This window comes from Fistularia commersonii, chromosome 11 (assembly GCF_037954325.1).
Source record: "Fistularia commersonii isolate RoL2024-O1a breed Wild chromosome 11, RoL_Fcom_v1.0, whole genome shotgun sequence".
Classification (NCBI taxonomy): domain Eukaryota; kingdom Metazoa; phylum Chordata; class Actinopteri; order Syngnathiformes; family Fistulariidae; genus Fistularia; species Fistularia commersonii.
In genome coordinates, this window is record NC_141294.1 from 12238000 (window position 1) to 12254485 (window position 16486).

The following is a 16486-nucleotide window of genomic DNA, read 5'->3' on the forward strand; positions in this document are numbered from 1 at the left end:
TTCTGTTGGAGTTTATACAAAATGGCACTATGCTTTCTATCAGCATATATATAAAGAAATTATGTTACCACGTATGACTTTTTGATCTTTCACTTTCTCCTAAACTTAACATTAATAACCCAAATGAGGAAAAAAAAATCAGAACAAAAAATGAAACACAAAACGACTTAGATCACGCTGTAATAAGTCTTGACATGGATCAAATTTTTTTTTGTCAATCAAGTTATTTCTGGTGGGTGATAGATGGTTCTTGGTTGGATTAGCTTCTGTTTCACTCTTTTCTTAGTTACAGTTGCTGAACCGTCATCTTTACACAGAAAGCTTGACTGGATGACACTCTTGAATGCCCAAGAACTTCCATCAACACACCTTATATTAGAGACACACATATCACGTCAGCTGCAGCACACTTCATTTGCTGTCATAACAGTCTGTCAGTCAGGTTCATTTCATGTCTTTCATTATACTAATTTTTTATTTATCTGTATTCAGAAACAATCCACCACAGTCTACAGTTTGGAGGGACAATCAACCGATTCATGATAATAACAATAATAATAATAATACTTGATTTTTAATACAATTGATTCCCGGTGGGAAATTCGTTTATGCTGTACAACCGTTTTTCTGAAGCCATGTAATGTATAATTTGTCAGATTGATCTTCACACATTTATTTTAACATTTTCATTACAAATGCCAACATCTGGTCTCTTGGAAAATACCATTTTTTCTTATCATATCAAGTCAATATCACAAAATGATATTTACTGTAAACCTTCCTGAACATGCTATTGCAGGTGAGTTAGGTATTGATAGCAGCCAAGTAGGCGTCACTGTGTATTTGAAGATGGGAGTTTTTCATCATCATGTTCTCGATCTCTCTTCTACCAAATGTCAGTGCATGCATTAAAGTATTCTGCTGTCCCTTCCAGCTCATTCAAATAGAGACGGCTTCCTCAGAATAATGTTGTACAGGTGATCTGATAGTTCTAACGCTTCCAACAGCCTTGCTGTGTTTTCTGAAATAATTTTTCTATCATAATTGTGCTTGAGCTTTTGTTTGCAAGGTGTTGCTTTGAGTTCACCATCTTGCGTGCTGAAGTTTTTTCACCACATGTTCTATCTCCTTCCAAGGAGATCAGTCATTTAGCATGATCATCTGTTTTGTCAAAATCAATACCAGGAGAGGCTGTTCAGTCTTCTTTGTTAAACCTTGCTGTTGGATATTTCTTCACGGTCTTTCCATCTGTTTTTCATCATTAGCGGCAATGATCAATTGTCAGCTTAGATTATCTTGATCACTTTTTCGTTAGAACCCTGCACCGTAGTCTCACTCTCAGACATGGAGGTTTGGCTAAATGTGCCGTATATAATGTTATCATAGGAAATGCATTCCCGCATCCACTGCATTCAACATTTTTTTGTGGGTTTTTCATTTTTTCTGATTGTCACAAATAAATCTGGTAATATTCTACATTACTCAGTGCCTAATCCTCACTCTCCCTGTCACATATATAGTCACATAGAAATAGAGGGAAATTTCACTGTTTCCACAGTTTCTACCATAAATGTTTTGCCCTGAATTTGCTTTCCTGTACGGCCTCACCACTTGTTTTGGACACACTTAGAGAGTGTTCATTTTTACTGATTTCAATTTCTACATTTTTGAATGTTGTACTAAGATGAAACTGAGTTTTCATATTGGATACTGTTTCACTGAGTTTGCTCAGCATTCCCCCCCACAAAGAACTGTATTGTTTTATTGTCAGATATGATGCATTTCAATTTCCTCAAAGAGGTCATAAATTCCTATATACAGCCTCCGATTGCTTCTGAGCCCATAATATGTCAACAGAAGAGTTTGTTCAATTTGGCTCGTGCATCCAGAACTTCTGTCCACGGGACTGAGCACTCCAGACACAGGGACACCACATATCAACAGTAACACAGCTGTATCAATTTTGCTCAAATACAGGTGACACTTAAAGCTTATTTGATCTCTGATGTTTGCACCCATTTATATTCTGGCCTTCCCTCAAATTATACCTCAACCATCTCATAAAATGTATAACTCTGGACTTGAGGAATTTAGCCATCAGGTTTTAGTATTGTTTTAGTCTGTAGTACCAGAGGATTTTTAATTAATTCTGAAGAGTGGCAATCCTTTTCCTGGCCTTGAATAGCAAGAAGTGCATAATGCCCAGTGTCTTAGCTCCTTTCTTAGCTATTATGCAATCTGTTGACAGCCTTATAAACTACTTGAACTCTGTCCGCCTTACCTTTTTTTGATTCAGGAGAGCCCTTCTCTAAATCCAGATGCTCAAATAATGCTGCACAATTGTTTCAGAAGACGTGTTCTTGCAAAGGCCTGCGGAAGAATGTAACATCACGTACCGAAAAACTCAAAGATTACAACAACGTTTTGAGTTAATGTCTTTATTACAACCATTGTCATCCAAAAAAAAATCTCTCACGTTATAAATGATAGCTGACACAATCTGAGGTTCCTCTTTGAAACAGTATCTAAATTCATTCATGACCCATCTTCAATCATCAACGTAACTTCAGTGCATTTTTCACTCATGAAATAATAGGATCAGATACAAAACTGCCCGGTCAATGCCAGCCAACGCATTTGAAGTAATAGTACACAATTTGTGAATATCTGGTTAGTCTCATTTCACACAAATTTTGAGAATGCGCTCCCTTGTTTCCCTTGTTTATCCTTGTATGGAACTCTAGCTTTTACCGAGCCTTAATGTGGAAGATCTCAGATGAATCACGTTTGACTGGTATAAAGCGGTTTAAAAGCTGCTGCAGTGACAGTATCACTTGTTTTAAGAAACCACAGCCAGAGCCAAAGTGTCCTAATAACTATAGATAAGTCTTTTATTATAAATTCCTTACAAAACTATGAGAAAGTTTGGTGTGTCAGCAACTTTGCAAACCAAGTTAGGAAAGCTTATTCAGTCATTTCTATCCTTCACTGTTACAAGTTTTACAAAAATTATAAATTCTTCTCCAGTATATATACTGGATAAAAGCTTCTGCTATTGGGTCTTTTTGCAGTTAGAAGCTTAGTTCCTGTTGAAAGACAAAGTTGCCTTTCTAGTCCTCCCTCATTGGGGATTAGTCTTATTTGTCAGAATGAAAAGGTGATTTTGCAATAGTAATGTTCCAATATTCAATGACATGAAAATATTGTGCACCCAGGGGGTCTGCTATTGGCTCATGTGCATGTCACTGTCCGTCACCTCCAAAGGAATCATTTTTACTTATCAAAAAAAGCACTGAATTTTGTTATGCTGATAAAAATCAGCCGTAAGTAGGTACAAAAGCAGATGATCTGTCTCAAATCAGTTGTCAGCATTAAGAAAGCAAGATGTCGAACAACCTCCTCAGTTCTAAGACTCAACTGTTCACCACTGGCTAAGCTAGACCCAGGAATTCATTTTTGATTTTATTACAGTTTCTCTGGATGGTTGCACAACTTCTCAAGGTCACATAGTTGAAACCACAGTTAACATCACAATTAAGTCACACCATCACTGATATCAAGTATCTTTTACCCAATATAATATACCTGATCAAAAAAAAAAACTCTTCTCATCAGAATATTCTAAAATACTTTCTTGTGTAAATGGTAAATTGAAGTACTCTTATTTTCCACAATGCAATGTCTCACAAAATGAAAAAAAAAGTTTCATGGTTTGACCCCATAAAAATGATTGATTAACACCTTTGTTCCATTTAGGCCTAATTACTGCAGTATCGTAATTAATGATCTCCAGAAGACAAACAATTTTCCTTTTGTTCTGCCGCTTCCCCCATCAAGATCAGACTTGAAGGTGCTTACAAGACTCAATAAGCTATAAATGGGCTTACCATACATAAATGGGGTTGCCATTTATGTACTCTCAGGAGGCTGGAGGTTCTTCTGTCAGGCATTTAAAAGGCCATTTGCAGATTCCAGTGGCTTTTCCTTAGCAGTAACCTGCAAAATGACATCAGACATAAAGCTGAATCAGTCATGGGAGAGATGGTTTAGGCTGCTGAGTGGTACAAATTATTATTACCTGATCTCAGGTAGCACTATTTTAGTTGCTTAATTATATGCGGTTCTGTCATACTACACACCTATTTCCTTCTTTCTAAAAATCTCTTACATACGCTGAGCACCCATCCTACAAAACCATTAGTGGATGACCCCTGGAAAACACAGGTACTGGAAACATCATGATAACGTTGCTTGAAAATGTATTACTTTGCAAAATGTTAAACAGACCAAAATACGTATTTGATGGGTTTTTTGGAGCGTGAAGGCCAGTGCTGGAACTATAAACCGTATTCATTGCTTGGCTTTGAATAGTCTTGGCCCTTCATCAACTGGCCATTTCTTTTATAATGCATTATGGGTTTGTAATCCTCAAAATAAGTTCCTCTGATGGGAGCATCGGACATTACAAGCAAGTGTGTGTGTCTGTGTGTAACTTTGAGGCAATGTATCCTCCAGTTATACATCCATCTCACTCCTCTGGCTTTTGCTAACTTCAGTGAAGTGTTGTAGCTGTGGTTATCCAGGGAGTATCAAAGTGCGGTCATCATGTTTTCTGCCCTCCCTCGGTTCTCCACCATCGAGTCAAGTTGTCTTTGAAACTTTATGTACATATCATGCCTACAGCCCTGCTTCTTAAAAATAGTTCTGTTTCTTGTACTTACCATATTCTGCTTATCACTTCCATCATGGTCACAGTGTTTTAAAGAACAATTTCTGTTGTATCAGCATCACTGTATGATTGCCGTGTTCCGTTGGATTATAGGGTGTCCTTGGGCAAGAGACTGAACCCCAATATACACCCATTGGCCAGGTTGACGCATTGCATGGCGGCTCTGCTCCCATTGGTGTGTGAGTGTGTGTGAATCCTTTCTCCTGTAAAGCGCTTTCAAACCTTAAGTTGTAGGGATTTTAAAAGTGGAGACCATATACCATTCATTCCCTTTAATGAATAATGAGATACTGAGATCCCAATCCTCAGTCTGCTCCAAATTATTTGTTCTTTACGTTGCGTGCCACTGCCTTACAATTCAACTTTAATTTGTGTGCATCTCTATAACATCTCTTACTGCATCTGTACCACTACTGCTGCTGTTTATTTCAACTCTTAAAAATGTTTCGACTCTTTCATTTCATTAGTGGTACCAGACTTTGCTGGAATTCACTACCCCTGGGTGAAGTACTCTTGAGGGGGTAAATAGCTCATAGAGGAGTTCCTCGTATCCCCACGGTGTTCTTGTCTTAATGCTTTTAATTTGCCTAAATGGAGTCTCTCCTGATTCATATAATATTTCTGCCGCATATCAAATTCCATCAACATTGAAAAAATAAAAACAAAAGAAACCCTGGAGATCCCTTTATCCTGTGGAAAATATTAGTATGTTGTCTTTGTATTTACACAAAATAGCAAAATATGTAGATATATGGTTGGCATGGTGATGCAGTGTTTTGTACTTTTATCTTAGAGCAAGAAAAGTCCATAGTTAAATTCTGACAGGGAGCCTCGCTTAGTGGAGCTTGCATGTTCTCCCCCATGTCTGTATGGGTTCTCTGGTTTCCTTTTGCAGTCCAAAAACATCCAGTTTTGGAGACCCTAAATTGCACAGACAAGTGATTGAGAGGATAAATAGTTGTAAGTCTCTATACATGCCCCTTTGATCGACTGCCAACCAGGTCCATTGTGAGCCAGCCTCTTGCTCAATGGCAGCTGGGATAGGCTCAAGTCCTCTATTATCCTGATTGCAGGATAAGCAGTAAAAATGATGAATGAATGTAGATATGAGATCTACGGTCCTATTATTGGTTATGAAATTAGGGGGTTTGCAAGTCACTGTGCATTTTTCCAAATGTAAACTCTTAAACACATGCAAGTCTTTAGCCATTTGATCAGCTGTCCCATACAGATTTTCATAGCCTTTCTTTTTCCAACCCAATGCCGGAGCTCATGTAGCCTTTAGACAATACCCCCCGCCCCCCACTCTCTCTCTTTGTGATTTGTCTCCTTCAAGGTCACAATGGCCGAGAGGAGGTTTACGGAGTGGGTGAGCTCTAATAACCTGCAAGATCTTTTCATCTTGATTTCACTACATCTGATGCGTCACCACGTTTTTAATTTACTAAAGTTACATAAAAATAGATAGAAACAGATGATCTTTTGCGCTGATTCATAATTAGGGAGAAGCAGAAGAAAGTTACATGACAACCTTTTACCTTTCTGTTTTGATTGCTCTCTCTTGCCTTGATGACATGGAGCTGTAGATTTATAGTGTCCCTTGTTTCAGGCCTGTTTGCACTGCAAGGGCAGATTACATCTACCTGACCACTAAAGGTACCAAGGTTGAAGTGCTTGCTCAAGGAGGCAAATCACATTTGACACAGGACTCACCCTCTCCATATTTGTGGTTTAAATCATATTGGGTTTTTTTTCAAATCTATTTAGATTCCTATCAATTGCCTGTAACAAACACAACTTTCTTGTTTGATGGATGCCTCTGCACAAGTGTTGTAACTTTTGCTGCAACTAATTATTGGACCTAAACTTTGGCCAGATTATATAATTATAATTACGAGTATTGATCAATGACAAATATATATATATATATATACATGTATATAAATTATAAATATAATTTGTAATATATAATATAATTTTGCTTCAACCAGTGTAAGAACCATATAGAAAAAAATGATTGAGTGAAGGGATGAATAAGTGAAAAGGCACAAAGCGATAGTGCACTGAACAATCCTTTTCTTTATTCATTTTTTGTTATCATTTCAATATGTCTGTCAGGGTTTTTTTTAAAGTTTTATTTCAAATTAAAATTTCAACACACTTATAAAAGACAGCATCTGCATAGAGTTGTCATCTTAAAGATCCATGGGGGGGCAGAGAGAGAGAGAGAGAGAGAGAGAGAAAGAGAGAACGAGAGAGAGAGACAAAGAGCGCAATAGAGAGAGAAAGAGAAGGTGGTGGGACTGGGGAAGAGTGGAGGCTGATGGGTAAAGGGGGAGGGAGGATACTGGCACGTCACATGAACTAAACAGAACAGCCAACAGCAGTACGAGAGAGGGAGGTTGGGGTAGGGGATTCAAGGGGAGGAGGGGACAGATCGCTTTTACATTACGCTACGCACACATACACACACAAAAAAAACAGGACACAAGTTGCATTTCCAGTCAAAGTTGCGGCAGAAGAACAGCTGTCCTTTTTTCAGGTTTTTAATTTTTGGAAAAAAATGTTCACCTCAAATTCCTCGCCCGCCACTTCCCCAAAGTGCACCAGACTTTAAAGACCTAAAATATTCAAACTTCTAGTGGGACTCGTTGCCTCTGAAATGGATAGTTTGCAGAGTTTGTGTAGGAGGTCTGAGCTGGACGGTCCGGCAGTGAATGCCTCTGCATGATAAAGAAAGCCCTTGTTTCTCTTAATATTGCACTCTTTTTTTTCCATTTACCGTAGGCCTGTGTGAGGCGTAGGAGCCTCACAAACATTAAAGGTCTCAAGGCAAGAATAACAGACCCATGACACTGCCAGCAGCCTGACCAGGCAATCTCATCAGGTGAGATTATGTCCCCTGAGGACCGCTCTGACCATCCTTCGAGGTGAAACCTCGCTCTGAGGACATTTTAACCCTTTTGTGTCTTTTTTCAAAACTGCTGCTTAGACCTCCTACACAAACCCAGAGAGGGCGAACATAGAACAGCCATAAAGAAGGAAGACTGTGGCGGCAACTTGAGGTATGTCAGATAGCAGTTGAAAACTGGTTTGGGACTTGGTCGCCGAATAAAATCAAATCATGTGTTTCTGTGTGTGAGTGTGTATTTGTGAAAACGAACACAACACAAGCCTGACCCGGAGACATCCTGTCCAAATATACCATGGGCGCCTGCGGTCTGGATTTGGTTTCAGGAAGGGCCAGAGTTCATGATTGTTAGTTTACCGTTTAGCGGTAAAGATTTTTCAAAGTTTGTGTCACTGATAAGAGAATCAAGGATCATTCTAGGTATATTGATGACGCTGGGGTTTAAACCTACTGTGTGATCTGTCACTTGGCCGGCGCAATAAATTGTGCGCGGATAAATCTGGACACCCGAGGGCTTGATAGCCTTCAGTAGCCAAACTCTCTGTCTCTGTCAGGAATTATATGTTTAGTGGACATCCTTTGGCAAGCCACTTTTGGAAGTGACTGAGGGCCAAATCCAATATTTTTAACAAGAATTTCATTGTAGGAAGCATATGTGGCCAGGGAAGCCATAAAGAGTTAATTTTCCAAGATGGAGGGAAGCACTTTCAGGTGAGGCGCCAGTGGATGGTGCCTCTGCGAACCAGGGCGACAAACAGATTTGAAGGCATGAAGGCAAAAGGCAGGCAAGTACCCATCAAATCATTTTCATTTCTGTCTTTCTCTAGACTCACAATAACAGGCTCATTGGAAGGTAATTATAAGCGCCGTTTTTGACACTACATATGTAACTTGTAGTTACAAGCGAGAAGTTTGACATGGGTTAAAAGATGCTGGAAGTAATGGTTCCTTTTTATCTCTTCTAGGGCATGTGGAGGGACTCGACAATTGGTGGAGGTGTAGAGCTGTGGTGGCAGGGGACATGAAAGTGGGAAAATGGACAGAGCTCCATCTACTAAACAACTTTGACAGGAATAGATATCTCATTAGATTTATACATAGACATGCAAGTCATTTTTTCTCTGTTTGAAGTTATTTACAATAATTACATAACACAAAGAATCCAGTTTCAGTTTGACAAAATTGCGAGCATTCAATATTCAATATTACTACTATTATTTATGATAACATAACTCCTTTTTGTTTAAATCATTGCTATTAAAGAATTGTCAATACCTCCCCTTTTAAAAGTTTTTACGTTTGATCACGTGGTGTGATGCCTTTTGTTTTCTGGTTGGGTTTCTGCAAATGTTTCACTGCATTTTATTAATAATTTATGGTAATAATAATAATAACAATAGCAATAATAATAATAATAATAATAATAATAATAATAATAATAATAATAATAATAACAACAATGACATAAGTGTCTTTCCTACTGGCTGTGGCAGAGACTGCAGGGGCTTGATCTATCATTGTGCCCCCCCTCCTTTCCCACCCTCCCCCAACTCCTCCCAACCCTCCCACTAGGAAAAAACACTGACACAAACCAACTATCTTGTACAAAAGAAAAGTAGAGAGCTGAAAATCGTGGAAGTGGATATTAAGTAAATTATCATCAGAAATGGCAAATCATTTTTTTGTATTTTCTTACTACAGCAGATTCAAGCCACAACAATAAAATAAAAATAAAGGAATTAAAGAAAAACTCACAGAAAGAAAGAAAAAAAAAAACAACATCATCTTTGACCAGACCGGGGCAATAAACAGGTTTTGGTTTTTGAAAATGGTTTCAGGAAGACAAAAATCATCATGGAGAGGAGTTGTACCATCTAAGAAATTTAAAAACACATCTGTCCAGAATCCTGTTTGCCACTGTAACTGCTAAACGTCGAGCGCAGATACACAGACGAAGTGCTGCAGGAAAAAAAAAAAGACAGTTTGGTTTATAAAAACTCACCCCAAATACAGGAAGTCAGTTTTTGTACATCGCAAATTGGATGGATTAGCTGCATGCGATAACTCTTGAATTGCTTCTGGTCAGCCAAAAGTGTTACTGTTGAAAACAAACTTCCTCTAGATGATTTTTTTCCCTGCTTTTTGTACCCCGCTCTGTCAAAAACTGTAAAATGCCATAGAAGCAACAGAGCCACACTTATACAGTTTGTGTTGGTATAAGAGTTACATCTTATAACTTATATATGTGAAAGTAAACAAGGCCTCGGTCCATTTTTACATGCAGGAAATTGCTCACTGTAAGTTTGTGACATCGTGAAAGTAGCTAGTCAGAAAACTGGAGTTGGCTAGCAGCTTTTGTTTTGGTTTTGTAACTTCCCAATCGTTTTCCTATCTCGACCATTTGGATGATGTGCACATTCTCAGAAATAAATTTAATAGAAAGGATACTCAAACATGTTCTAGTTTTATTTTCCACATAATCATCGACTGCAAAGTCTCTTTATCTAAAGAATTTGCAGATCATTTACTTAAATTGAGGCAGGAATATCGATGTTAAATCTGAATTGAAACCATGTTTTTTTTAAAATTGGCCAGAATATATTTAGTCAACTGCTTGTTGAATCTGCAGTTTCTATTGCATAATGTCCAAATTACGTATTGAAATAATGAAGAAAAAAATTGGTCAAGATCCCGTTAAGGGGAAGTACTATCCACCGTCTGACCATTGCCTCTGTAGATTTTCTTTTCTTTTGCAAAGTTTAACAGTTTGAAATGATTAAATCACATGAATGGTACATATCTGCTATGAAAGGCAGCGTCTGTCCAACCAGCTATTGCCTCAAACCCTTAGTGAACAGTTGATCCTGCCATGCAACAAAGAGACTGGGAAATAAGTTGTAAAAAACCATAAGTTAAATAGCATTTAAACTGAATAAGAAAACACCACTGTGTCTTCGAATGCCTCTGGCAGAAGTTAAATGTTTCCAAGTTCTTCACAGACAATTATGTGTTATAGTTTTCCATTAATTGGAATACAAATTGACACCTAGAGGTGGAGAGCTGGTGGAGGCGGACGTTGTGGTGGTGTGAGTTTACGATTGGGCAGGTTTGACTGGTAGACAGACCAACATGGAGTGAGGGGAGGGAGGCTGCACTTTGATTTCATAGTAATGATCATGTTTTTCTGTTTTTTTTCTTTTGCCACTTGTGATTAACACCTCAGTGTGAACTCGACTCGCATTGTGCTCTTCATTATTGACGGCAAACATCTTGAGAGTATATGATGGGGAGGGCAAAAATGCTTTGGTTTGAACTTCAATAAATAGAATACAAGTAACAGTGATCATGGCATCTATCAATATCTTCTCATACATACAAAATAAATAATGTTCGTCTGCAAAGCGTGGATAGCGAATGCATTCATTGCAAAATGAAACACGCTTGTCGGGCTCAAATAAACACGTACATTCGCACATTACACACCAATCTTCACTGAAGAGGATGGCAGGCATGCTACACACACACACAAGGCCAGTTAGGGGTGCCATGGGTCCACCCAAAGGTTTTTAGACCTATAAAGAACCTTCACAAAAACACAACACGATGCAACCATGGAGGCAAACGAGCACAGAGGTCTGGCAATAACAGTGGCGAATAGCCTAGCGGGAGGTTTGAAGGTCAGGACATCAGGAGGTTGGGCTGGAAGCAAGTCAACAGAGGGGTATTCAGATTTTGCCTTCCACAGGTTCAAGTTTACATATCAACCTTTGCTACTGTTCTGACAAATATGTTACAAAGAAAGCATGTACTGAACATAATAACTATCAAAAGAAGTAATAATTATTTAGCAAATGTGCAAACCAAACACAAATCCAATGCAGTAAAGTACTCAGCATGGAGGGCAGGTTGGGGTACAAAAACACCATCATGCAAACTCCACAACGCTTTTGCATGCCTTTTTTATTATTATTATCATTATTACACACAACTGGATGGGAGAGGGGTGACTCCTTATCGTCAACGTCGTCTTTTGTTTAACCTAACACCAAAAACACAAACTCGATGACGACAAGACAGGGTCTAAATACTTGGACAAATTATCTTGTGTTTGTCCACTTTTCGGAGATGATAATGTTGGCGGAGCCAGATGAGCAGCTGAACTTTACAGATCACGCATACAAATAAAACATTGGCGTCAACAAGCAAGCTGGTGCTACAATAGCATCCTCACATCAAGGACTTCATATCCACTGCACTCACCGCCGCTGAACTATCACAATGACCATGATGTCACCTTAACAACCATTGACCACGAGAGTTAAACGAAAGATTGGTTAGAGGTATGATGTATTTACTTTCAAAGCTGTCAATAGACAAGCCAGTTTAATTTTAATCTATTCTCTGGACACCTCGGGGAATTCAGTCAGGACATGGGTTGTTTGGGAAATGTAGTTAAGGCAAGAATGTTATGGTGGAAAGCACTGGGGAAAATTTGATATTTTGCATTACAGTCCAAAAACCATTTACAACAACAACAACAGGGAAAAGAGGTGAAATAATTAAAATCTACTGACAAGTAAAGGGAACAAAATGCCATTGGGTTCTTGCTGCTAGAAGTGGGGTGAATACAGCTTTGGTGAATACAGTAATTAGTTTTGGTTTCTGCAAAATCCAAAAATAAATGTGAAACTCCCACCTTTACTTATCTCTACAGCTACAAATCCTTGCCGTGAATACAGAACATCACTGATATCTACAGCTAACAGCGCAAAGGACCACAACTTTGGTGCAAACACACAAATTCCACAAAGCTATGACTACATCTTCATGTCACCATATCCAGGCTGCCTGAAACTGTGACCGATTGGGAGTGGCAAGCATCCTGAAGGTCTGGTTGATTGATTATTGATTCTTGGTATCATTATAGTCTTATTGATTGTTGGTTAAATTACTCAGTAAAAATGCCATGCCTGCTTCCAATGAATGTGGACAACTATTAGAACAACATAGTTGTTAAGGGACTTTGACATTTCATCATATAACATGGCTCAGCATTATTTTCAAAATATTGATTCTACTGCATTTGACATACAAGTCTATTTGTCAAGAAAAACCCTCTGCCATGTGTGAAAAAACTCAAGAATAGCTAGCTGGCAAAACACTTGTTTTTCTGTCAAACAAATGGGAAATCAGAATTTTTATTGCTTCAAAACCAAGAGGGCTATCGGCTGATTGTGTAGCTCACCAGACCTCAACAGAGGTGAATGTACCACAGTATCATGTAGCCTGTAAAACCGTCATCCTGATTTTATGTTACTATACTGCCTGGTCATTTTCAAGACACATGTGCATCCAGTATGGGACAACACACGTGTTTTTATTGTTTCAACATACTAAAAAGAAAAAAATAACAACAACAAACAATCAAACAGACAGACAAAAAAGGAAATCCACAAAAAACACTAACTATAACACCTATGTTGTCTTATTCTGGAGCAATGTTGAGAGCATCATCCTCTTGCTGCTGTGTGGAAAGTGGAATAGTCCTGTACTCTTCAGTAGATATGCTTGTCACTGCTAATGCCAACGGAACTATACAGAATTACTTAAAAAAACAAACAAACTTAAATTTATGTTTGATAGGTGTCCAAAAATGCCTTTCTTAGCTAGAGTCGTTTCCAAAACGATGTAACTGCAAGTTAGACTGTAATGACACCTACAAGCTGAGCTAACTTTTAAAGGCCAGCTTACAGTACAAACACTAGATGGTAAAAAACAAAAAACAAAGAAACAAAACAAAACAAAACATTTTGTCAAGTTTTCAATTTCCAAGGTCAAGATTTATTCTTTACCCAACACTGGTCCGGACAATATGTTTTTAAAGTGAATCAGCATCTACATTTTCTACATTTGAAACATAAGCTAACACTATTTCAACATGCGAAGCAACATTATCTAACACTACCACTATTCAGATGTGGAAATGGTACAGATAAATTTTTATATGTTGAGTGGGAGAACGTATTTGTGTGAAATTAAATATGAAGGGTTGTGTGATGTGTTTGAATATGTGTGTCACATGTTTCCGTCATCCACAGAAAAAACTACTGTCAGGAAATGCCTCTCCCAATCCATAGCACCTGTGTGACTCAGGCATTTCAAAGGTAGAACATCACATTACCCAGACATGCACGCACACATGTACACACACACACACACACACACACACACACTCACACACACACACACACACACACACACACACACACACACACACACACACACACACACACACACACACACACACATGCAGGCAGGAGATAAGAGGCAGATCAAGACAATTTCTGACTTTTACATCATGGGACATGCTCACACTAAAACAGCAGCACCACAGAACATCAAATCAACAAATGTTCCCTAGTTCAAATAAATAGATAAATAAATAAATAAACAAACAAACAAATAAATAAACAAACAAAAATGAAAAAGCATCAATATCACTGCAACACTCAGGGTGAAATGTGCTAAATAGGGTACATTTTCTGTCTTGTTTGTTGTTTGTTATCAAGCTTTTTTGTTAGTTACATTAAATTAATGTTTTCTTTACTTTTTAAGGTGTTCTCTTCATTTTTTTTAGAATCTTCCGGAAGAACAGTTGTGACACCTGGGAGACAATGTCCCGCCATGTCTAAGATATAGTATTTGCAGCGTGATGAGCCTTTTGGCACGTTGACCCTCCATCCTTATTGGCTATCTCGGGTGTAGGAGGTGGGATGAATCGTCTTCCTCTTATTTAAGCTGCATAGATAGACTGTCCATCGCCTCACACCCTCCCTCTCCTCCCACTCCTCGCAAGCGGTCCATCCCACCTTTCACCTGTCAGTCAAATGTTACATTCTCTGCCACTGGCCAAACAAAATAAAGCAGGCAATTCTACGTCCCTGTGCTCTTTAATTGGAAAGATGCAACAAAAAGAGGAGGGTGTTGTCGTAGAAACCTGCCACTATACGATAGCATGCACCCTCACGTGTGTTTCCCCATCCGTTCAGCTTGGTCTAATTGTGCCGTGTTTCGCCTTTTGCAGTGTTTAGGTGGTGTGTGGGAGGTGGGGATTTGCCAGTTGAAGCTGAGTTAATAGGCTGACTGAGGTGAATAACAGGAGTGTAACCCATGAGATGTGGCCGAAAGAGGAGGCTCTGTCAAAGATAAGGCTGGTCCCTCCATCTCAAAAGGAGAGGATGAAGGTGGTTGTACCAGAACTGAGGGTGTTCATCTTGCAGGACTCCATTTTTGAAACATTTCTGAATAGCTGACAGCATTTAAGAATATTAAGGAACTACTGACAGCAGAAGTCCAGAAAATCATGGAATTACGTGCAGCATTCCTCAACTTTTTGTGGTAATTGAAGGCATTCCAGAATGTTTTGGAACCGTATCTCAAATATGTCATTCTCAAGAATTATTCTAGAATAGAATATTCTAGAGTGATTGGCATTAACACTCCAGAACATTCATGAAACACTGACAGCATCCTTCCAGAAGATTCTGGTACTCATTGCACTGTAGAACCATTTCACTTTCAAATGAATTGCCAGAGCTCAATAACGTTCTGACCATTCCTTGCTCATATTACATATGAAACTAGCGAACAAGTGAATATTATTATGCAGAACTCCCACCCAGCCATCACTGTCCTTGGAGACTCTTGAAAAAACAGAAGAAAACTGTTAAAAAATAAGAAAAAAAGACAAAAACAAACATGTCATGTTATAATTCATATTTTTTAAAGATAACTAATCCATGTATTTCTTCATATGTTCAATACATTTACATGTACATCTGTAATAAATAGGATTATTTGTACCCTCTTTTTTATATATGTTATGTATTTAAGTCAGCTATAATGTGATGGAATTTAATTTTTTTTTTTTTTAGTTTGTGGAACCTCACCCAACCCCCTGGTGTTTCCTCTATCTGTGATGGAAATGTGATTTCTTCCTAGCTGATTGGGTATCTGTCTTGCATTTGTATTTCAAGTTTTTGTGTTGTTGCTGTCATTGGTGTTTTTTTTCTCCGCTGGCTGTTGGTTGGATGGTCAGATGGTGTCAGTCCTCACAGCGGCAGGCGGTAGGGCGTCTTAGAAGCCCAGCGTGCCACCGATGGTTGATGCCAGGACGACACCCAGAATGACGCAACAAATGATAATCATGATCTTCTTCTGCAAGGGCGACAGGAAAGATACATGGTGATCAAGAAACAAATACAATTTCTGCTTATACAAATCTGAAATATCTTTCATTACGAAGTAGAGTAGTGATTGAAAACCTAGTGAAATCAAAATGACTTCCAAGTAAGCTTCTCTGATATTTATGGCTCGGGATCTCGGCTACTTGTTACATTTAGAAGACAAAACTACAGATTAGAAATAACTTGGCAGACGTATTTATTGGGTCCAAAAAATAGTCTGTCATTAAGATTTAGATGATTAATCTATTTTGATAACAAACTACTGGTAAGAGTTAAATGACAAAACAACAAGAAGGCAAAGAAGTCGTCGGGTTTACATGACAAAGGAATATGTTCATGCAACATAACTCCTTTGAGGCTCTGATGAAAAACTACTTCCACTGTATTTGTTCTTATCAACAGCAGAACTGCCAGACAAGTTTTGATGCAAACCTACTTTACATTTTGTCATCTAGACCCCTAGTTTTTTTGACAACTACATTTCACCCTGAACTAAAGGCAAAACTGCTTATTAGGTTTGTTACATAAAACAGCTTTTTAGATTTGCACGACTACACTTTAAAACAACAAAAAAACCCATTCGTTGGTTGAGACATTTAC

General features: G+C 38.4%; 1 protein-coding gene across 1 annotated transcript in view; it reads right to left on the bottom strand.

Annotated features, from left to right (window-relative positions):
- Nucleotides 1–6788: 6788 nt before the first annotated feature.
- The window catches only part of LOC147229504 (syntaxin-1B), a 55968-nt gene continuing 46270 nt past the window's right edge, over nt 6789–16486 (bottom strand). Inside the window, exon 10 of the mRNA XM_086154979.1 lies at nt 6789–15857. Coding sequence (XP_086011105.1) covers nt 15777–15857 — 81 coding nt within the window. The 3' untranslated portion in view covers nt 6789–15776. The remainder of the gene's footprint in view (nt 15858–16486) is intronic.